The following is a 23,514-nucleotide window of genomic DNA, read 5'->3' on the forward strand; positions in this document are numbered from 1 at the left end:
TTAATCTACTGAGAAATAGTAGAAAGAATAAGTCTCTTGATATATTTTCCAACTATTACCTATGAGAGAATATTCTTCTAGTTTGCTAATACAGCTAAAGGAATGAAGAATACTCCAAAAGTCAATGAAGTACTTGATGATGATGCCCTCCTGAAGAGATACCGCAAAGAAATTCTGGATTTGAAGAAGCAGCTGGAGGAAGTATGTACTAACCCTATTAAAATTAATCCTTACTAATGATAGCTGTTTTGAAACATTCTGTTTTAAACCAAAGCTGTTTAAATTTAGAGGGTTAAACAAACAGTTTCACATGATGCTTGTCATTTCTATTGAGAGAACAGAAAGTAAAAAGGTCATGTGACGAACTGATATCACTGAACATATCTGTGAGAGATCAATTAACTGAATTGCTTTCTTTCTGTAGATTAACATATTTATGAAATAAAAATTTATCATGCCTTATAGCACATCTTAATTATTCCTTTAGATCTGAGCAATATTAACTGCAATACCAGAAGTTATTTGAATGTCAGTTCAAAATTCATACTTTTTCTCCTTATTGATGTTTAATTTCAGTTTGAGTTGAAAGAAGTTTAAATTGCATAAGATCACTGTCAAGAGTTATGTCTTGTATAGGCAGAAGATGCACATAGAAAATGAACAATCTTAACTTCCTAACAAACTATGTAGCCTTTTGTGTTCATCTTTCTCCAACAATGTATGGAGCTGAGCCATCTCCTAAGTCTTGTTAGAGCATAGATCGTAAAAGAGAAAGCAGAGGAAAAACTGCAATTCTGTACATACTATTTGTTGAATTAAATCATCCAGATATGAGGATTTTTTTAAATAAAAAAGTCATAGGAATAGTTTACATATAAAAGATCGTTTATTTTGCCTTAAGGAGAACTAATTTGCAGTATAAACTTGCATATAGAAGTGTGTTTCCTATCATCTAAGCTAGTATGTAGTGAGGAAAGTACTTGCATATAGAAGTGTGTTTCCTATCACCTAAGCTAGTATGTAGTGAGGAAAGTACTTAAGTACAGAAAACTTTGCTGAAAAATCCCTTGTACACTTTGAATTACTCTGAAGTGTTCTAAACTTTTGATAAAGTGGGCCAAAAAAACTAGCTACTGTAATGCAGTTGCTTTACAGCAGAGTAAACTATCAATTCTTCATATTTTTAAAGAGACTACATGTATTAGAGTAGCTTACTGTTATTTGACAGTTCAATCATAGTTCTCAAAGAGCTTCAGGCTTCTGGCATAATGAGAAGGTCATCTTAAACTGCTTCACTTGAAAGAATGGGGTTTTTTTTTTAGTCTCTGGAAAAAGAGGGTAGGCTGTAGTGTTTTGGGCAGATTTGACCCCTTCAAATACTAAGGCTACAAGAAAATTGTAGACTAAATTCTTCATTTCATTGTTAAAGACAACTGTTCTAGACTTAAAAGAATATGTGTAGTTTTTAAATATTAATAATTGTGTCTTCTGTAGCAGTAGTTTATGCTCTTAAAATGTCCGTTTGATTAATATTCTCTTTATGGAAGGTGTCTTCGAAGACTCAAATTCATGCAATGGAGAAAGACCAATTGGCTCAGCTGTTGGAAGAAAAAAATTCTCTTCAAAAAGTACAGGAAGACAGGATACGAAACTTAACTGAGATGCTGGTGACTTCTACCTCCTTTTCCTCAAAAGGAAATACTAAAGTAAGCATCTGTTCTAGAGCTTATAATATTAAATACGTAGGGTTATATTGACAACAAAGAGTAAGTTGGCTAAGCAATTTTCTCATGTTTGTTCTTATTGTTAAAGGGGAAACTTCCAAGATAACTTCTGAGTATCATCTCAATGTTGCCTTGCAGTGAACAGACTCTGCAGAGACTTTTGCTTTCAAATTGTTATGCTGTAGTTTAATTTTGAAAAAAATTCAAAACACTGTCTAGTTAGGTGTGATAGTGTTATAGCATTAGCCTAATGCAGTATCTGCTCTACTTACTGCTTTGGTGGTATCACTTTTTTCTGTAAATGCCTTTTTTTTTTCTTTTTTTTTTTTAAGGCCAAGAGAAAAAGAAGAGTTACTTGGGCTCCTGGTAAAATAAACCAGGCAAATGTGAGCTATTTTGAAGACTTTGAAAAACCAAGGCCATCTGAAACAAAAAGAATGAAAATGTCTCTGTCCTCACTACCAAACATAGAAGACTGTAAGTATCTCCAGGAAAAAAATAAGGAAACTCTGCAAAGCAGCTTTGGGATGAGAAATAATCCCCTCTTAATAAATAAAAGTTAAAAAGCAAATTCATTTGCTGTCAATACAAAAGGTACAAATACTTGGCACTGTACTACTCAAATTATGTTCCATGAACCCAGTTTTAAAATAATTACCTGTAGCCCATAAAGAATGTACTTTTCTGCCAGCAAAGAATGCTACCTGGAAGGGAAGTACAGGAAGGAAGAACATTGGCAGTTCTTATGCTGGAAATAAGGTCAATTTTGTTTAAAAAGTGGGTGAAGTAATGTTTGTCTCAGATACTTTGCAAGTGTTACTTTAACTTCTGAAAGGCCACAGGTCTGGTAGCACAGAAAACCTAAAACCAAACAGAACAGAAAGACAACACAAAAAACAATAAAACCAAATGTACCTGTACGCACTGTCCAAGGAGGTTACTTTTTGTCATTATCACCTCCCACCCTGTCCTGTTCTAGATATTAAGCTTTAAACTTGTTAAAACGAGAGGTAGGAGCCATGGCATGCAAATACCTCTGCCATGCAGCCTGCCTCAACCCCTCACTTTTGTAAAAGTAGTGAACAGTAGAGACTGTCCGTCCAAATCACGTTCACCCCTAAGAAAGGATGTGTGGGGGAAAGGTGGGAAATGTGACAGAAGGAAGTGCTTGTGAAGTTTCCAAGTCCTAGACAAAAATCAAGTCATTGCTGAAATAATTGGATATTTGGAATCCAAAAACATTCAAGGACTTACTAGAGGTGTGAAAGACAGGCAAAGTAAGTTGAAGATGTGATAATTGCACAGTATTGTTGCTGAATTTAATCTTCTTACACTTTTATTGCCTGTCCTCTCATTTTTTGCTTATGTATATATTGTCAGGGTTTTTTTTTTTCTTTAAGTCTTGATACTCTTAAGTGGCTCTTTCCTTGACATTAAACACTTTTCCTAGTCTGTAATTAAGGTTGTATTCTTGATTTGGTTTAGTATTCATTACCTTGTGGGATAGCGGTCAGCATAAGTGTAGGGACTGGACTTGTGTTTTTCCTGTTCGTAAGAGAAAATAATGGCAGTCAGAGGTCCTGCTCAGTGTGCTACATCTTTGCCATTGAGTGATTGTTTCCAATGGTATAAACTTTAACAAAATAGTTCTGGATGTCCAGCTTAAAATCTACTGCTACTCTGTATTTTTAAATACATTTTTCTTTTTCAGCCTTGTTAGAGAATTCTGCAGACGACAACCAATGTCTGAGGGTTTCTGACCACATTTTGGATACAGAATGGACTGCTGGACCTAACATGAATTGGGTAACATCAGAATCTATTTTGGTCGTCTAATACATGCATATACGTTACATACTTCTCAGTAAGATCAGCTCTACTCTTTTATAGAACACCATTACTCTTCTAGAAGTTTTATATACAGTCTGAAGAATTATTATAACTAGATAGGAAGTACATCTCATGGTCATCTCTCTGAACTTATGGAGAGGATCTATGATACTATGGTTTTATAGCAAAGGATCCAGTAAGCTTTGGTATTTAAACAGGACTAGTGGTGAAAAGACAAGCAACAGAGGATGTAATACTAGACTTGCTTGATTGTGTAGTCAGTTAATTGACAGGGATGTTCCTTTTTTTTCCTAGACTCAAAGAGACTTTGAAGAATCTGTGCAACTCTGTGAAGCGTTAGCACTAGAAAAGGTAAGTATGTTCTGTGTTGTTTTGAAATAAGACTTAACATTCCAAGAACAACTTCTAAAGTTCCTTGTTCTGCTTCTTTAGGATATTGCTGTAAATGAGATCAACGTCCTGCAAGTAAACTTTGATAATCTAGTATTGGAAAATGAGCAGTTGAAGTCAGAAATAAATGAACTGAAGGATAAACTGAAGGAAAAAGTAGAAATGGATGAATTTGAAGCATTGGAAAAAGAAACTCAAAAAGATCATGAGGTATGCTGCATTGAAATAAATAGAGGGATAAGAGTTCTCTGTGCTCAAATGTTTCCTGGAGTTTGTTCAGTGTACGTATACTTGGATGTTGATTCACAAACTGATGGTGTTATAAACTATATTCAGTGACAGATTGAATGAACCCAGGATTTAAACTGGATTTACTCAGTGTAAAATTCAGACTTACAGTTTGGGAAAGTTGGATACTGAAGTCTGCCTAAACATATACTTGTGTGTATATATGCATCTCTGTTTCTATATATGCATCTCTGTTTCTATATATGCATGATCTGAATTTCACTTTAGATTTCTGCAAGAGGGTGTTGTTTTGCTGTGTAAATACATTTTAGAACTGTTTTGAAGTTAAGTAGTTTGCAAAACCATATTTCACATATTTAAAGAAAAACATATTTCCCATATTTCTTGTGCAGAACATCTTATTTTAATATTAAAGACAGCTCCAGTTTTTGATACTCCATTGAAGTATGTGAACATTAACTTTTAACATATTCAATCTGGTAATTCAATATTTGAAAATAATAGTGTGAATAGTAATATCTGTGGAAAATGTATTTTGTGTCAGGAAGTTGGAAAAGGTGAACCTACTTTCTGGATAACTTCTGATATAGGAAATGCTGACTTTCATTTCTGTTCACCTCCCTGTGCTTTTAGCAGAGGTGTACCTTGTTTGCCCAAATGTTTTATGCTCTGATTCTGTAACCTAAAATTTGTATTATATTGGGCTCTAGCTGCCCAAGAGCCAGAGCATGAAATAAGTCACAGCACAAAAAAGCACTACCAAAAAAAAACCCAAACGCCAAAAATAACAGCTCAAGATATTGTGATATGGATATATTATTCCATTTCTTTCCTGATACCTTCTCTGAGATTACTTGTACATGCTAGTCTGTTTATCCTCTGACCAAAAAACTGACGTTGAAGCTGAAGTTACATCCTTTGGCAGTGTTTCAGGCTACAATTTAACAAGATTTTTGTTGTTGCGAAGATCAATGACTCTTAAATACAAGCTAAATCTATTTGGGATCCATTTGGTTTAAGATGCCTTTTAGAATACCTTTTGTATGCTAGACAAATTGTACTATCTTCCTTATCAGCCAACATTTAACAAATACTCAGTTTTCCCTGCATAGCTGTTGTGTATCTAATAACAGATGCAATGTTCTGAAGTAGTTTCTATTAGAAGAATTGCTTTTTGAAAGATTCATGTTTTGAGATCTGTTTGAAAACAGTCCATAAAATGTGTTGCTTGATACCCATGTAGCAGATTAATTACAGCAATACTGAAAGATCATATACTTCACTAAATACATTAGTTGAAGTCCATCAACTTATATCATTGCAAATATATACAGGTCAACTCTATTAGTCTGAATATGACATTAAATTATTTCTGACAGTAGTATTGTACCATATCTTCTACAACCACCCTCTGATTTTAAGATTGTGGCTACAGAGACCAAAAGAAGAGAGTTCTTCAATTTTAGAAGTCTACTACTTGTGCCTCCTTTCAGAGGAGGGCACGGAATGTGCTCATGGCTTGCTTTACCTCAACTTTGGCTCCTCCTCATTCTTATTAGTGACAGATTAAATCATAAATATCTCCACTGTGTCAAAAAGCTGCATAACATGACTAGGATTTGAATTGCCGTATCTGTACAATTTCTGCGTTACTTGCTTTTATCACATTGCTCTTGCTTCTCAAGCTGTTGCAGATGAAATTGTACTTGAGTCTTTTCTAATTAATGGTAAACTAAACCAGAGCTTTGCATCTCATGAATTCATATGAGAGAATATGTTGCAACTTGCTGTTGTGTTTGTCTAGATATGCATGTGTGTATATATATATGGTTTGCCCACTAATAGAAAAGACAACATAAAATAGACCTTCCTTATTTTCATGGTGTTGGCAACTAAAACTACTGGTGTTGGTGCTTTCTAACATCCTCTGCAATTTTGCTTCAATTTGCCCCACAGATACAGCTAATGCATGAAATTGCCAACTTAAAGAATGTAGTTTCAAATGCTGAAGCGTACAATGAGGAACTTGAGGTGAGCCTGTCCGTGAATTTACATGCAATAAGACTTGTATGAAATGTGCTTGGTTTGTTTATCTTTTTAAATACTGTATCCAGTGAGGACAACGTAGACATCATTGGGCTCTGATTAGTCTTCCCAGTTAACAGAAGAATATCTAAAGCCCATGAGTGCTTACCATGTACAAAGCAGGTTTTAATTCTTACCTGAAAAACCAAACTGGTTGCTGGAATCTTCCCCTTTATTCTCCAATCTTTAGGCAGAAATGAACTCCAAATTGGAACAGCTGAAAGAGAAAGAAAACAAAATAAAGATATTGCAGAATCGTGTGGAAGAATTGCAGAAAGAAAGGACTGAAAAAAAAGACACATCTTTTTCAGTGGTAAGTTTGAGTCTTCTGCTAGGTTGAAAGATGGCTTTGGTTTTGTGGAAGGTGAGTTAGATGGAAGTCTGCTTCCCTACCACTTTTAGGAAACTTCTTTTATGAAGCTAATTTTACAATGGAAACTGCTACATTATCATGCAGAAGTCTTCTGAAGTAAAGCTCTCTGTCTCATCTCTCAAACGAGTCTGCTACTATTCCTCTCAGAGTAAATTTACAACATTTTCTGAGCCTGTATTTAGATTCTAACATAATGAACACGTTTGCTCTATTATTGCTTTATATGGTTTAAGGTTTTTCGAATGTTCGTCTGTCTTTTTCAGGGAGATTCTGATAAACTAATTGAGGAAATTCAGCGGCTGAATAAATCACTCTTAGATAGTGAAACCATAGCTTTGGATGCCAAAAAAGAAGCTGCTTTTCTCAGAACTGAAAATTTGGAGATGAAGGAAAAGATGGCAAGTACTTGTTAAATGGCATTTATACCTGTACAAAATGCTGTTAAGGGCCTGTCTGCTCCCAGAGTAGTGAGGAAGGCAATCGATAATAGACGAGATGTAGAGTATTTGAAGAAAGCTAATGATTTGTGCTCCAAGTAATGTTTTATTACGGAATTCGTGGGAAATGGATCTTCAGGAGAAAGACAAAAAGAATACAGAGCCTTCTTCCACAGAAGTGAGTGATTTAGCTTTAAGTTTACCAGTCGAGAGAGAGAGCGAACAGTCTCTAGAGAGTTTCTAGGGCATAAGACTCGAAACCTTATTTTAGCAGAGAGCAAAACACATTAAGAGATGTGAACTCAAAAATGGGATGGAGCTTACTTTGAGCTTTGAAGGAGTAAAGAAAAAAATCATGAAAGCAGTTATGGCCCTGACCTCTAAGGTTCTTTTATTAAAGGATTCTGACAGGAAGGGAGTTGTTAATTTGTGGCTTTGGCCTTGATAAATATGGCAGAACAAGTTGTTCAGAGTGACAACAGGAAATGTGACAACTGCAGTATTTAAATGTTCAGCAGGTAGACTTATTTTGTGTGTGAATTGCATGTGTTTTTTGTTTTTCCAAAGAATGAACTCTTAAATAATTACAAGCAAATGCAAAAAGATGTTCAGTTCTATCAAAACCAAGTAGAAGAAGGAAAAGCCAGTTACAAAAAAATGCAAGCTGACTTGCAGAAAGAGTTGCAGTCTGTATTTCAAGAAAACACAAGGCTAACTTCACTGATGGAGGGTAAAGTTCCAAAAGGTACTGTTTCAGGTGGTGTGGAAGGATTTTTTTTGGTTAATTGGCTGGCTTTTTTTTTTTCTTCCCTTTTCCCTGTAATGGTGAGGGAATAGAGGGGATTTTTGTCTCTTGTTTTCTCAAGTTTTCAGATCTTCTGTCTATATAAATATCAGAGTATCTGGTATTGCTGGCACACAGTAACCGCTTTAGCATTGTCTTGAACTATTTTTGGGAAAATGTAATTTATGGAATATGTTGTCCAAAGACAGTTAATGAAGGCTGTCAGGGAGAATCTAAAATAAACTGGATGTCAACCTAATAAGTGATGACCAAATTCAGACCTGTACTTTCCTCTTTTAGTTGTTGACCATAGTAAAATATACTCTTCTAGAGTTACACTGACATCCAGAAAGCATTATAAAGCTGATTAATCTAAGACATGCTTTTCTTCTCTCACACTCTCTTATTAATTTAAACTTGTTAATTCTCTAGATCTACTCTCTCTGGTGGATCTGGAAAAAAAGGCAGATGACTTAAAAGGAGAACTAGAAAATGCATGGAAAGAGAATGCACTTCTGCAAAAGCAAGTAAATGAACTATCAGAACTTCAGTCTTTACCAAATACTGTTGAGATACAGCAGAAAGAGGTAAGAAAAAAAATTTTCTTTGTACTTAGCTGGTAATGTATTAGTGGAGACCTGGGTGTAAAGTTTTAAAGCCAAAAGTTGGCTTGAATCAAATAACCTGAGATTTTACAACTGAGTGAAGTGTTTGCACCGAGGAATAAATTTGAAGTTCATATGTTTAGTCACAAAATCTAATATAACAGATCAGGAATTTCTGCATTTCCCTGCTGGTTTGCCTTGGTCACCATTTATAACTTTATGGGTATGTATAATGGTGGTTGATCCTGGTTTACTGTTATAGAACTGCTTTTGTCTGATCAAGCAAAGAGAAAACTTCAAGATCTTTTAACAGAACTGCTTCTTAACAAGTGAGAGATTTAACTTGCAAATTCTTGAAAACTTGTAAGGAAACTTTACTTATTTCCTGACACGTCAGGGCTTAGTAGACTACGTTGGCTATAACTGCATCTAAAGCATCTGTTTTCAAGCATTTTCTAGGTTTCTTTATTCTTAAGTACTTGCTGAGTATGTGCAGTGAAAATTAGCCAAGGCAAGTAATATCACAAACACAAGAATGCTTTGCAAGACGTTCCAAATGCTTCCAGTAGTCTACTTCCACTAATAAACAAAACTTAACGAGATGTTAACAACTCTGTAAACTCTGTATCATGAAGAAAGTATTGATGCACCTAAATATTCAGTTTAGGAGTTCTAGGTAGAAGTATAAGTCCGGTCCTAGATCAAATGTAGGAAAAAGGAAATATTTAAAGAACATGCAACGAGTTAGAGGAAAGATGTTAAGGTTTCGGAAGAGGCTTGTCTGTCTTGCTTTTCTTTGACGGATTGTTTGCTAGATAGCTCCCTCCCAACAAAGCAAAACCTAATGTACTGTGCTGTGTGTTTGCCTGTACTTTATATCCTATATCCTGCATATGAACATGTTTTTTATTATACAGCTATGACAAATACTGATTCATAAAATGCTATTAATATTGTTTTTCTCTTGCCAGATTCTTGAAAAATGTGAGGAGCTACGTTTATTAAAATTGGAAAGAGAAAAGCTGTTTTCTGAAGTAGCTGATAATGAAATTAAAATTAAACACATGACTGAAGAAATTGGAAAATCTAAAGACAACCTAGCAGACACACAACTTAAATATATGAAGTCTGATCAAGAATATGTAGCGCTTAAACAGCTCCATGAAGAACTACAGCAAAAATATGTAGCTGCATCAGAAGACAATGAACAAATGAAGCTCCAAATAGATACTCTATCTAAAGAAGCAGAAGAGTCTAGAACAACTTTGGACAAAATGGAATTAGAGGTCAGTGTCAGGTTGCTCCTGTTTACAGATAAGACACGTGGAATTCATTCATAGTATAGGAAAAAAACCCAACTTTTTGAGTAGTCTTAAAGGTATAAATAGCAGTGTCATGGAAATTCCTCTGGCATAAGTAGACATTCCTTATTCTATACTAGGTATATAAGGTTGCACGGTTATGCAGCTCAGTGGACTCGTTCTTCATTGGCAAATAAATGCACACATTTCTCCAGGTTATACATTCTCCTGTACTTGACCTTTTCATTCTTTTCCCCATTGAGTTATATTTTTATTCATTTTTTTTAAAATATGCTGTTAATGACCCACTCTACTTAAAGTCAAAGTTTCCTCATTTAGAATAGAATATCTTTAAAACCAGAAAGAATCAATGCATAAACTGAATTGGAAAGGGGGGTGGAATTAAAAGAACTAGAGACACATACTTGGGCAAAGCTTTTGCCACTGATTTGTCTGCCATATTCCAGCTGTAGATTTGATAACTCCTAATTTGATAATTTCTCAGCTAGGCCACAGTTCCATCTGTGGTGTATGTTTTTACTGTGAAGGACAAACCACAGGAAGGTTCCATAAACATGCTTATTTAATGAGAGCAAGAATATAAACAGTCACCTGAGGGAAATGCTGAACTTCCTAGCCTCTTGTTGAAAGCTAGCATCTCTCTCATAAGATTCTGTGAGAACATGCTCACGTTACACAGCTTTGCATTACAATGAAAGTGTCTTTTTTCCTTCACGAACTCAAGCTCTCTAGCAAAATGAAGGAGCTGGAAGAAAAGACAGCAGAACACAAACAACTTCTTGAGGTAAGAGAAGATTTTATTCGGACTCAGCAGAAGTTAAATGAAATGGAGCAATTGAAAGAGCAAGAAAAGATTACAGAGTTGAGACTGGAGGCCAAGGATTCTGAGATCCAGGCAGTTCTTCAACAGCTTACTGAATGTCAGGAAGAAATAAAAACTCTAATCCAGGAAAGAGATTACCTGAAGCAAAGAGAGGAGTCTCTGCAAACTGAGAGAGATCAACTCCAAGAGGATATAAAAGACACTGTTTCAATGGTAGGAATTCTACTTTTATAGAAATGGACCATACACGTTAAGGGGAAGAGTGTAAGAACTATATTGAACAATATAGGGAAGCAGGGGAGTGAGGTTTTGTGTGGGTTTGGTTGTATTTTTGGGCGGGTTTTTTTTGTTAATCAAAGGGTTTACTTCTGTTGCCAAAAAAAATGAATTCTCTTTTGTGAATTTTCTTTTATTACGAAGAACATTTTGGCACATGAAGAACTGAGAAATACACAGAATTCTCTCAAGCAATCCCAGGACACTGTCAAGAAGTTGGAAAAAAGTATTTCTGAAAAAGAATCTCAGATTCTAAGTGTTGAGGAGACATTAAGTAAAACCATTCAAGAATTCAAAATACAGGTAAAACTTCACGTAATAATTGAGAATAAAAGTGCTTTTAGTGTATTTTTCAACACTGTGAAAACAAGCCTAGTGAGTCTGCTTACATTCTCTTCTGTTTGTCATTAACAAATCGTAGAATGTCTAGGTAGTCAGTAGAATGTGGGTAAGAAAGTCTTAGTGTCTGATCAAGTCTTTACCCGTTACTGATGTATTTCTGTAGAGCTTCAAGCTGTAATATGCACTCTGATAAACCTTTGCTTAACAGGTTGTAAACCTGAGTGGTAGCATTAGATGGCAAATGGAAGAAGAGATTAGGGTTACTTATAGGTAGGAATGAGGCTGATGGTTTCTAACACTCAGTCCCCAAGAAGGTATAACAGAGTTGCAAATTGCAGCTGAGTTCCTATCATACAGCAGAAGGCTGATACACTGTTTATATACCTGTTTTTTCAAAATATGTCAGTTTTTTCAAAAACTGACAAAGGGTGCTGAGAATAGTTTGTTACACAGTTGATTTAGTAGGGCAGGTTCTCTGGTGGGAGAATCTATAGTATGTACGAAGAGATTTTTGTTGCTGCCAGACCCTGTAAGTCAATGGCTGTCAATTCAGCGTTTGCATGTTTTGAAAGGGATGCATAAAAATAATCCAACAAGTGATTCTTATTTGGCTTTTTCTCTCAGGCTGTTTCTAGCTAAAATCTGGCCCATATTACAGAAGAGACTGCTAAAAAGTTAGCATTTCAAACAGAACAGGAGACAAAGGCCAAAGACTTGCTTCTGGAGTTTTTCTAGTTTGGTTTACAGAGGTTTGATGTTAAAAATACCATAGTAGAATGAATAAAATGAAGCTTTGCATTTAATTTGGGTTTGAATTGATAGAAATGCTGTCTCATCATATTTTTTAATAGTTATCACAAGTGGCAGAAGAAATAAAAATTATCACATCAGAGAGAGACCGGCTTGCTGAGGAAAAATCAGAAAAGAACTGTAGAGAAAATGATCAGCTTCAGCTGCAAAAGGAACAAATATTTCACCTTACACAAGAGAACAATTTATTGAAGGATAAGCTGGACAATTTACATTTGAAAAGAGAAGAGTATGAGGAAGGAACTTTGGTAATTATGCTAAGGCTTTAATGGAAAGAATGCTTATTTAAACTTTTGATTGAGTGGAAATAATTTGCAAAACAAATGGGAGAAAAGGATCCTGCTACTTAACTGGAGACCATTAAACACCAGAATTGTTATTGATAACTTGAAATGTATTCCACTTCTTGTATAGAGACATTTTTCTGTACATAAAATTTCAACTTGATACAGAATGATGGTGTTCTGAGTTGATCTGCACACAGATGTGGTTCTATAAGTAGCTGAAGCTTAAAAATTCCCTGTCTGGGAAGAGTGGTTCTGCTTTTTCAAAGCATAGATAGAACTGACTTTTTTCCTGGCAGTGAAAAGGATGTTGCCGGCAACATGTTCTGTAATTAGACATGCTTGATTGCACGTGTGTTACACAGATATATAAAGTGTGTGTGTGTGTGTGTATGCACATTGCAAAGTTTTATTGGGGAGTGTACGCAAATTTCAATGAAACAGTTGTCTTGACACCATTATCTCCTGTTGAGACTAGAAATATGCATAAACTCTCTCTAGTTTGCTTTGTGGGGCTTCTTTTTTGTTGATTTCTTTGTCTTGAGGTTGTCTGCTTGGGATTTCCCCCCTACCCCTGCCCCAGGCTTAAACTATGGCTATGAAATTCTGTTTCTGGTAACTTCATAAGTCCTCTCTTCAAATTTTACTTCTACTTGTCTCTTATTTGAAGAAACTTAAGTTGTATAGAGTTCAGTCAAACTTATTAATCTGAAAAAATTACAAATTTCTTTAAAACTTTGCTTCTGTTTATGTAATCAACCTGTCAAGGGTCAGATAATTCCTTATAAAGCTACTTCCTTAAAAGTGTTGACTTTTCTCTCTCTGTTAAATAGACACCTCAGATTCAAGACAAATCTATGGAGCAAGAATTATTTCTTCTGAGAGAGAAGTTGAGTCAGGCACAAAGGAAACTGCATGAAATGGAAGAAGAAAAGGCTAATGAATGTCAAAGAGAATCTGAAAAAATGGAGAGAACAAATTGTATTACAAAATCGCGTGACTGTCAGGAAGTGAGCACAATGACAGAAAGAGAAGATGATAACCTTAAAATGCAGCTGAAAAATCTCCAAAATGAGCGAAACCAGCTAAGAGAAACCATACAAGAGACAGTTAGCATGGTAAGAAACATAATCCTAGTCCTTTAGGGTAATAGCTGTAATGAACTTTTATCTTGAATTTTGGAAATATTGTTGAGACTTTAATGTCCTTTAACTGTGTTGTGTCCAAAGAATTCAAAGATGCAGGAAGAGCTGAGATATGTTCATGACTCTCTTGAACAACATCAGGAGACTATTCTTGAGCTGAAAGGAAGAATTTTAGAGAGAGAAAATCAACTCTTGAAAGCACAAGAGACATTGAAGGAAACCAGTGATGAACTGCAGCAGAAGGTCAGATGCAGTTTTGTCAAGTAAACTAAAAGTTCTGTTAGGATTGGCAACCTGTGTCCTCTGCAGACTTCAATTTGTAAGGGTTCAGTAAATGTAATCATGAAACTGGAAAGTTTTTTTTTCCCTTCATCTTACCCTTTCTCTTCTTTTTTCCCCTGTACCACTTCTTGAAAGAATTCCATGGAAACAGAGGCAGTGAAAAGATGATGAAACACAATTCGACCTGGAAACTAGAAACCTTACTGTCGTACAACTAAATATACCTTAGTGCTGAATGGTGGAATCCTATTTGGAACCAATACTGCTCTTTGACCTCAATGCATTTTCTAAGTCTTAAAGCTCTTTACATTCTAATAATATGTATTTTAGCCATGTCACTGAAGATATTTGAGGAACTCAAAGATCATTCTTTAACCTGCCACATTTGTAAATTTCTTATCTACTTGTTTTCATGTCTGAAGCTATTGTGGATTTTGGATTTGATTCTACCAAGTGTTAGTCTTCTATCAGCTTTGGGTACAACAATGGAGTGACTTTTGTGGAGTTGTAATGGCGTGTAGGTTTTCACGCATTCACTTTTTGTCTACCAATGAGAGAAGCACTGAAATTTGACTTCCAAGCAAAAAAAAATTACTACAACTTTAGGATTTTTATTTGCTTACTATAGGAATAAAGTAATGGAGGTGTCTTCTGTAAAGTAATCCAATTAACGACCTATATGTACCGATAGTACTTGTGAAATATGATCCAATAGCCATCTTCTTTAATTGCAACCTGATTACTGGGACAACAGAAATTAATAAATTAGAACATTACTGTTTTTGGGTTTTTTTCCCCAAACTATCAAATTACTTCTGCCCACGCTAGGGATTACAAGAAATATTGATTCTTATTTGTTCTTTCAGCTCACTGAAGTAACTGAAAAGCTGACTCGTGTCTCCTCTGAATATGGCACACTACTGGCAGAAAAAGAACAAATTGAAAGAACAGCAAAAGAGCATATCTGTCAGCAGCTCGAGCAAATTGCTTCACTTCATCAGGAGAAAGATAAACTACAGCAAATGGTAGATGCTTGTAAAGCAGAAAGAGATCGGTTAGAGGCTGACTGTCGGGAGAGCAAGGAGACGGTATGTATAAAATCTTTTACATAGTTTTAAAGGCAGGTTGCACCACTCTAAATCACTTTAGTCATGAAGCCTTCTGCTATTCAGTACCCCTTACTGTCCCTTCACATGTGTGTGGCAGCAATAAACAAAAACCTTAGTTTACTAAGGCAATCTGGATTTTGGAATCTCTAATCTTTTTCTTCTTGCTGTCCCTTTCCTGCCCTTTCAATGACCATGCCTCTTGGGTTAGGCACAGCATCTGCCACCTGCCAGGCAAACACTCCCCAAGTTGCTGTTAAGTCTTTCATCTGCAGTGCCTGAATCAGAGAGGTAATTCAGGTTTTCTGACCTCCAAGGGCTTAATTCTCCTTCAGCTCATTCTGGATTGACAAAGAGAAAGCTAAATCCTGTTTCTTCTTCCTGATACCTTTATTTCCTGGTAGAGCAGTCACTTCAGTGTTCCATGTAGTTACATAAGTATGTTTATGGTGACACACTATTTCTGCCAAATACATTCGGTAGGAAACAATAAAATAAATAGTAGAAATTAAGCCACAAATTTCGAAAGTTAAAAGGAAGTCTAGTAAATGTTTTTCCGAGGACAAGCTCTGCAATTTATTTTGATAAATGGAAAATCTTTCATAGGAACTTCTAGCAAATCTCAGGTACAACTACTGATCTCTTTATAAGTACGTATAGACTACCTAATTTTAAAACTAAAATGAGCAAAAATGGAAATCTAAAGATTTTTATAATTGGTAATTATAAGCAATTTGAGCATTTTGGTTTTTATGTAGCTGGTGGCAGTTGCCACAAGAATAAAGAGTATCTTTTATAGTGGGCTGTCTTGTGGTTTTCTGCTATTGGGGGGTTTTTTAACTAGTCATCTACATAATCTGTTCCATCACAATGTTTTTCCCTTTTTTGTTTACTTCTGCCTCCTTTTTTTATTGATAGACTACTTCTAAATATTACCTTTGTAGTTTTTAAACTAGGCATGGTGGAATGACAACTGAGGGGTTTGAGTTTTTCTAGTGAAAGACTGATTATTCTGATAGCTTTTTCTCCTACAAATTCAAATGCTTTGGCATATTGTTCTTAACTCCTGATAAGCAAAACGTAGTCATATTGAGTGAACATCCCTGTAATACTTTTTTCCACAGACCTTAAAAGTTCTGACAGAAATGGAAAATCTACAGGAAGAACTAAGGCACCATAAAGAGCAAGCTAATATCCAGAAGAACATGCTAGCAAATAGAGAAGAGAAATTGCAAAACACTGAAGAAAAGCTAAATGAAGAAATAAACAAACTGAAAGAAAAGGCAAGTAGAGTAATAAGAAACCTTAGAAATAGATTAGAGGATGTTCCCTGACAGACTCATTAGAATAATGGGTATTTACCCATGATAACTTCTGCTGTCTTATTGGTGTCCATAGATGATGTCATGGTAACAGTAACTGAAGGGGGAGTGTTTGCTAAGAGTTCTGTGTTGATTTTCATACTTCCTAAAAAATATTTTTAATAGGTACTCAAGCTGGATGAGGACTTAAATTTGGCAACAAAGGAAAGGCAGCAGCTGCTGCAAGAACTGAATGAAAAGACTCAGAGTGAAAGCAGTAAACTTCAACAGCTGCAGAAGCAGTGTGACTTATTAGCACAGGAGAGAGATCAACTCCAAGAAATGCTGGAAGATATTCAAGCAGAGAAGAATAAACTGCAGATTAACCTACAGGAGAGTGTTGATAAGGTACTTCATCTTTAATCGAAGTGTAATAACTACATGCTTGGAACAAGAAGATGGTTAATTTTTAGACCTGTCTTGAAAAATATTTTACCAGTATTGATTTTATGTACCCAGACTGAAGAATATTGGCATCTTTTAACTTCTGTCTAGTGGAATGGTATTTGAAGATGTAGGTAAATTCTTTTGAAAATGCTATCTGAGGTTAACAATACATGTTAGTTATGTAGGAATAAACGAGGAACCAGAAAATGCATGAGTTTCATTACCAAAACACTTAACAGGCACTTTTTAATGAATGTGATGAAATGGTAGGTTTTGAAACAGAAGTGTCAGAAACAAATCCTGACTCTCTTCTGGATGAGGCATATCTTCACAACAGTGAATGGAAGTGAACTGAGTGGTATCCACTGAGCAGCAGTCCTTGGTCAGATATTGAATAATGGCTTCAATATGTGTAGTTAACTATGGTGGGAGGAGAATCTCCTGACTCTCACTACCAATATTTTTCAGTTTGACTGTTTCTGAATATCAATTGTCTTGCTGTAAATCTTGAACTTCAATGGAAATTCAGAAGTTTAGTTAAAGAAATGCAAGTTCTATCTTCTGAAAATAAAAATCTGAAAATTTATTATAATTTAACAGCATGGACAACAGTAAAACTCATAGAATTGTGTTGAGTCATAATTTCTAGATAGTTCTTGACGTGAATCCTACCAAATTACATCTCTACTTTGTGTTATTCAACTGTGTAAACAGTGTATAAACAGGGATTGCAGAAAATACGTAGAAATGTGTTTGTAGTGTGTCTTTGTCTCCTTGTTTACTAAGGACTTATCAGTATGCTAATTGGCAAGCTTTGCTAAGTGAAAGGAGAAACTTGACAAAACTTGGGATTTCTTGTATTCAAACCAAAGGTACTCAAACTAAATCAAGGGGTTTTTGTGCCAAAGTATTCGGATTTCAGTGAAATAATAAACGGCCTGATGTGTGAGAGGTAGATTTGCATGCTGCCTCAGAGCTTAGTTTTATGTTGCTCTATTTTTGCACCAGATTCTTGAAATTGAAAAGGAATTGAAGTGGCAACAAGAACTCCTCAGCAATGAGAAAATCAAAGCTGAAGAAAGGGAAGAACGTTTGTTAAAGGTTCAGAGGAGGTCAGAGATTTTGGAGGACAGCCTAACAAACAAGGTGAGGAGGTTTTATTTTCAGTACCTATTCCATCTTCTGATGTTTTGGCACTTATGTGCTAAACTTTTGCTCAAGACAAGATCCTATTTAATTTTTCATTCTCAGCACATCACTTTGCCCATGTTCATGCTTGCTTAGCATGTATAAAAGAATTTTGTACAAGTTTCTTTAGTGATTTTTATAAATAGCATCCTCAACTTGGCCTTGTAACCATTTAGGGTAGTCACTCCATTAGAATGGACACCAATTTATCCAACATATGTGGGTTTAATATAATGATCAGTAATTAGACATTTATTTATTCAGACTCTAAAAGGCACTGTGTAGACAGTATCAAGTGGGTTTGGAATCCTTGGTGGTTTGCACACTTTCAAACTGTATGTGTTAATTAGAAAGTCTTGCACTTAGCTCTTGTCAACTCTTTAACAGTTTTCACTTTCTACCTGTCAAACTCTTCCTTTGTCTGTAGATCAAAGAGTAATTAAGGATTACTTCATATTAGCAAATATGTTACTGTTCTGTTCGTTACAGCAGATAAAAAGACGATTCTATTGCTCATCTCTAGGGCTAGTCTATACTTTGATTGTCTTGTGATGTGGACATTATGTCAATTGCCTTCTTGTTTCCTCTTGCTGAAAACTGACTTAAAGTAGAGCTCTCTTGAGTGTCATGCTATTCCTCTTCCTTTTAATTTATTTTTCTGGGTGATTTTTAAGACCAAAATTATTTTTAACCTTTTCCTGCTTTTAGTGTGAACTTTAGAGTTACTGGAAACTGTTTTGTACTTGACACAGCTGATTCGAGTACTTCCTGGGGGAGTACAAAGACCAGCACCACATCCTAATTCTTGTTTTTTCTCTACTGTGTATTTTTAGATTCAACAGTTGACTGAGACTCTAAATAGTGTGTCACGTGAAAAAGACCAGTTATTGGCTGAAAGAACTAGTCACTCTTTCCAACTTCAAGAACAAATCTCAGCACTCAATCATGAAAAAGATGAGCTACAGAAACTTCTCCAGGATGTCAGGACTGAGCGGGACCAGCTCAAGACAGAATTGCACAAAAATTCTGAGATGGTTAGTGTTGCAAGTTGCATAATTAAGTTATTCATAACTTCCTTTCTTGAATGGTACTTAAAAGGTGTGCTTTTATTTTAGTGTGTTGAAGCAAATTCAAAGCTGGAACATGCTCTAGCCCAACTGAAACAGAGAAACCTGAATGATATATCCATTCAGGTGAGCCCACTGGATAACGCACAGCAGGTGGTTGATGACAGCCTGAAGGAAACAACCTTGAAAATTAAGGTAAACTTGCTTATTTCAAGGATATGTGTAAAAACCTTAACCCACTTGTTCTGGAGCATAAACCTTGCTTCTGTAGATAATTTATAAAAGTGTTTGCATATCTTGCTAAGATGCAAGAATCATGAGATCATTTGGTTTGCTGTTTCTGTTTAATGACTGTGCATCTTGTTCTGAGAACATAAATTGAACTCAGTTGAGACATCTCACTTTATTTTGTTACTGTCCAGGGCATATTTCTGTGGCAAGTCAAAACTGAAGTCTTAGCCCTGTTAACTTTTCTGTTGTAATACAGAATACATACTTAACTGTGACTGAATGAATTTGTTTCACTTGTATTTAGGAGCTTCTTGAGAAATTCCCAAATATGGGGAAGAGATACGAATGTCTCTCTACAATGTCTCTTAAATTAAGGGATGAACTGAACAGTCAGAAAGCGCTGATAGCTGGGGTGCTGACTGGGCTTTCATCAGAACAGAGTAAACAAGTCAAAAGGCTTCAAACTGAAAATGAGAAAATAAATGGTCATCTCCAGAGTTTGTTGAACAAACTGAAGGTACCAACTTGCAGTGATGAATATGTGGATGCTTCATATTGTTTTGGGGTGTTTTTAATAAGCTCTCTACATTAGCAACTATGATTCTATGTACTCTTACGGGGTTTTTTTCAGGGTTTTATTGTGAATCTATCTTGTGAAAAATAAATGGATAGTAAATGTTTTACAATCCTGGGAAACTGTAACTATTTAGTGAAGTTAATCAACGTCTTACTGTGGGGAGGGGAAGGCCCAGGAAGAGGGCAAAGTCCACATATAGTATTAAAAAAAAAATACGGGATATGATCTTCAAGGTCACTTGTGTCTCAAAATATACATTAGAAAAGAAGCTTAGCGGCTATGCCAGGGGAGCTTTTTTCATAACTTCATGTAGTGTATTTAGGTGTTGATGTTTTTCTTTTTTTCCATAGATACCTTTTAACTTTATTCAAATCTCCGACTTCTATGCTTAGTGATCTCAACTGGAATAAAGCTTTAAATCTATGGGAAAAATATCACAGTGTTGATCACCTGCACTTTTCACAACTCTAAGACACGATAAATACAATAAAGAATACTTAGCTTTTCAAAGTCTAGATTCATGGAAGGCTATTGAGAGCATTTTTAGACTTTTGGGCCTTTTTTAGGAGCCTACAAAAAATAGCACACTTCAGAAATGCTTACACAGCTGAAAGTCTCATGCCGTTGCTGTACAGCACATGTGACCTCGATTTTCTTAGTCATGTTTTAGTTATCCTGGATAGCTATGGAGAGTAAAGATTGAATTATATGAAATTTTAGGTGGCTTCAGGGTACCATTTTAAAGCATACTCACTGATAAATGCTTATTGTGCTTCTACAACAGTTTCTGTTTAGTCGTGTTTGTTCAAAGAAAAGAGAATATCATAGTACTGTTAACAAGCATGAAATGGAATTGCTTGAAGAAAAGAGAAAACAAGATCAGCTGCAAGCTCAAATTCAGTATCTCAAGAAGATTTTTTTCAACCAGAATGAAATATCCTCTCAAGAGTTAAACATCAGTGAACTGCTGCAGAGTTTGCATTTGGATGCAGAGGTACCATTTGAAACAATTTTCAGACAGAAACACTTGCATATTTCAAGGCATGGGCTAAAGGGATGGTGCTAATCTTATAGAATTGCTTTTCTCTATTAAGACTTCACTTAAGGGGGTGGAAACAATTCATTAAATTTTTTGTGCTACTAATTCTATAATATGAAGATTCTGTTTCAGAAAGTGGCTCAACGTGGAATTATTAGGTTATAAAATAGTGGGAATGTTATTTACTCATTTGCTCTGTAAAATATGTACTACCTGGTACTAAGATGGTTTTTAAAACAATGAGAGAATTTTTACTAACGTGCATATTTTTTCCCCTTTTCCCGTCCCACCAGCCCCAGGAATGTAGACTGTCATCTCATTTTCCAAGTAGGGTGTAATTAAAGTGTAGCAAAATTCATTTTATACAAGAATTCAATGCTAAAACAGCTTTCTTGCAAATATTAATAGCTAAGAGGGCAAAATGTATATTGAGATGTGTAATTATCCAAGGTAGTCATAGAATCATAGAATGATAGGAGTTGGAAGGGAACTTTAGAGATCATCTAGTCCAGCCTGCAGATATTTGAACTAGATTGCCATCTTTTTTTTTTTTTTTTTAAAGAACATTCTCAAAGATGTATCAGAAATGGAAAATGAACTTCTCTGCATAGAGGCAGAGTTACAGCAGGAAGAAAGTGCTAGAAAAGAAACTACACAGTTCTGGGAAGCGTTTTCAGGAACTCAGTGTGATACAGAGGAACTTAAAGAAGAGTTAAAGAACGATAATGAAAGGCTTTTGCAGGTCATTAAATTCTGGACTCCTAAAGTAAAGGTAAAGTTAAATCACCTTTAAGAAATGTATTTTGTGTAAGCACTCTGTAAATGCCTCTGAAAACAAAAGATGCAAAAAAGGCTGCTTAAAGATTATTCATTATTACCAGCACTCACTTTGTTCATACTTAACTTTAGATGTAGCAATACTTAGATGATTTTTAAAGTCTTCTTTCCTTAGGCATCCAAACTTGGAAAATTGCTTAGTAAAAGACTTTGTAGGTGATAATTGATGAATGCAAGGTTGGTTTGTTTGCATTATTCGACTTAATTGTGGAAACAGTAGGTTCAAGCTTGTTCTAGAGCTTTGCTTGCCGAACTTGGCACTTTTTCTAAGCTTTGTGCCCACAAGATTTTCTATGCTCTTGAAGCCAACTTTATCAAAACTACTAAGCCATTTTCACAAGTTCTCTAATTTCAGAAAGTTAAGTTACTCTAGGGGTGGTTCAGCCTTTCTTTTTTCCCTTTCTTCTTACCTCTTGCCCTCTTTGGTAAAGACGACCCATATGTTTTACAGAGTTAAGTGCATCATTAGGAGAATTCAAGAGATTTCATCTTTCTGGCTAAATTTATCAAACATATCTCAAAGCACAAGTTATAGGAGAGAATGAACCACCTTCTGATTAGCCTCTAGGAACAGACTTCCTAATAGGTGTGTCTTGAAAGTTCCTAGTCCGTTTGTACTTCAGATCAATACTAGTAGAAAGTAGAATAATATGAAGAGCTTACCACCATCACTCCCCCAGTGTTGTGACTCAGTTCTGTCCTGTTCAGTTTAGCCTATTTTTAAAAGTTCCTTCTGTATAGTCAATAGCCAGTCGTGACTGCTTCAGGATTTCTCGATGTTGACAGGCTTTTTGGAAGAATTCCCTGACAGACCAATTATGTGAATGAAAACTTAAACCAAACAAAAAAAATCTGGTATAACATTGTTATTTCCCGAAAAGTGTGAAGTTTTCCTTTATGCATAACTCATATGTTAAGCATATGAGTTTCTAGAATAGTCCACGTGTCACTTTTGTCAAAGAATATATTCTAGCAAGAACCTTCTGCAAATGATTGTTTGTTTCTTCTTACTGACATTCAAGAAGTCTGTAATGATAGTGTGTAAGTTACAGCAGAATTACTGGTAATTTGCAACGGGTCACCTTCTCTTATGCCCTTTCCTGCCTCCCCCTCTCAGAAATTATACCAGTCCTTTGAGTTTTAATGATTCCATCTCTGGTAGAAAGCATCTTCAAATGGGACACTGAAACAAGAAGGTGAAATTCTTGCAGGCCACAATGCTCCCTGTTCCTTGACTTACCTTATTTCTAGATGATTCCAAAATTATTTTAAATCTGTCTATACAATACAACTTATTTTCAGGTACTCTTTCAACTTTCTTCAGAGCTGGATGGCAGAACTGCCCATTATCGTGAAAGTGGGGGTGTTAAACTGAAACAGATGAAAGAGAGAAGTGAGGAGCTGCTTCAGGAGCTAAATACTCTAAAAGAACAACTGGCTCCTGGTGGCTCTGCCAGTCTCGCCTTGAAAGAAGAAAACTACAGGCTTCATAACCAATTAAAGGCTGCAGGTCAAGATATAAAGGTATTGGTTTCACATAAAAACTTGGTTTTGATGCTTGTTTTCTAAGTGAAAATACTTCAAACTGAAAGAAAATTAAGGTTGATGGCAACTGTAAGTCTGCCGCATAGTACATTGGCTCAGAGTGCACTTCATTTTGTAGCCTTTCTATTGCCAAAGTGAAAGTTTGAGCTCTTGCCTGTAATGTGATTATTTTAATTACCTGTTTTCTGTACCTGTTGTCAGTTTAGAAATACATATGAAATGTTCCCGTTGGTTTTTGAAGTATTGATTTTTAGTAGTCTGATATCCTTGATGCTTCCTTTAAGTATATGATATTTACTATGTTAAAGTGGAACCTGAAGAATTCTGTCTTCAAACCTAGGAACTGAGGACTCTTTCTCCCTGTCCTTTTTTGTCGTTGTTGCTGTTACCCTTG

The 23,514-nt window shown here is 35.6% G+C and overlaps 1 protein-coding gene across 1 annotated transcript in view; it reads left to right on the top strand.

Annotated features, from left to right (window-relative positions):
• The window catches only part of CENPE (centromere protein E), a 35,384-nt gene that overhangs the window by 7,856 nt on the left and 4,014 nt on the right, over positions 1-23,514 (top strand). Inside the window, exons 12-38 of the mRNA XM_061993340.1 lie at positions 82-201; positions 1,548-1,706; positions 2,057-2,201; positions 3,436-3,530; positions 3,870-3,926; positions 4,008-4,175; positions 6,171-6,245; positions 6,490-6,612; positions 6,936-7,070; positions 7,677-7,854; positions 8,326-8,480; positions 9,470-9,784; positions 10,545-10,856; positions 11,064-11,222; positions 12,113-12,319; positions 13,189-13,473; positions 13,585-13,743; positions 14,649-14,870; positions 16,013-16,180; positions 16,385-16,597; positions 17,645-17,782; positions 18,658-18,858; positions 18,940-19,086; positions 19,427-19,639; positions 20,484-20,693; positions 21,301-21,510; positions 22,878-23,099. Coding sequence (XP_061849324.1) covers positions 82-201; positions 1,548-1,706; positions 2,057-2,201; positions 3,436-3,530; positions 3,870-3,926; positions 4,008-4,175; positions 6,171-6,245; positions 6,490-6,612; positions 6,936-7,070; positions 7,677-7,854; positions 8,326-8,480; positions 9,470-9,784; positions 10,545-10,856; positions 11,064-11,222; positions 12,113-12,319; positions 13,189-13,473; positions 13,585-13,743; positions 14,649-14,870; positions 16,013-16,180; positions 16,385-16,597; positions 17,645-17,782; positions 18,658-18,858; positions 18,940-19,086; positions 19,427-19,639; positions 20,484-20,693; positions 21,301-21,510; positions 22,878-23,099 — 4,791 coding nt within the window. The remainder of the gene's footprint in view (positions 1-81; positions 202-1,547; positions 1,707-2,056; positions 2,202-3,435; positions 3,531-3,869; positions 3,927-4,007; positions 4,176-6,170; positions 6,246-6,489; positions 6,613-6,935; positions 7,071-7,676; positions 7,855-8,325; positions 8,481-9,469; positions 9,785-10,544; positions 10,857-11,063; positions 11,223-12,112; positions 12,320-13,188; positions 13,474-13,584; positions 13,744-14,648; positions 14,871-16,012; positions 16,181-16,384; positions 16,598-17,644; positions 17,783-18,657; positions 18,859-18,939; positions 19,087-19,426; positions 19,640-20,483; positions 20,694-21,300; positions 21,511-22,877; positions 23,100-23,514) is intronic.

Source organism: Colius striatus, chromosome 3 (assembly GCF_028858725.1).
Source record: "Colius striatus isolate bColStr4 chromosome 3, bColStr4.1.hap1, whole genome shotgun sequence".
NCBI classification, from domain to species: Eukaryota; Metazoa; Chordata; class Aves; order Coliiformes; family Coliidae; genus Colius; species Colius striatus.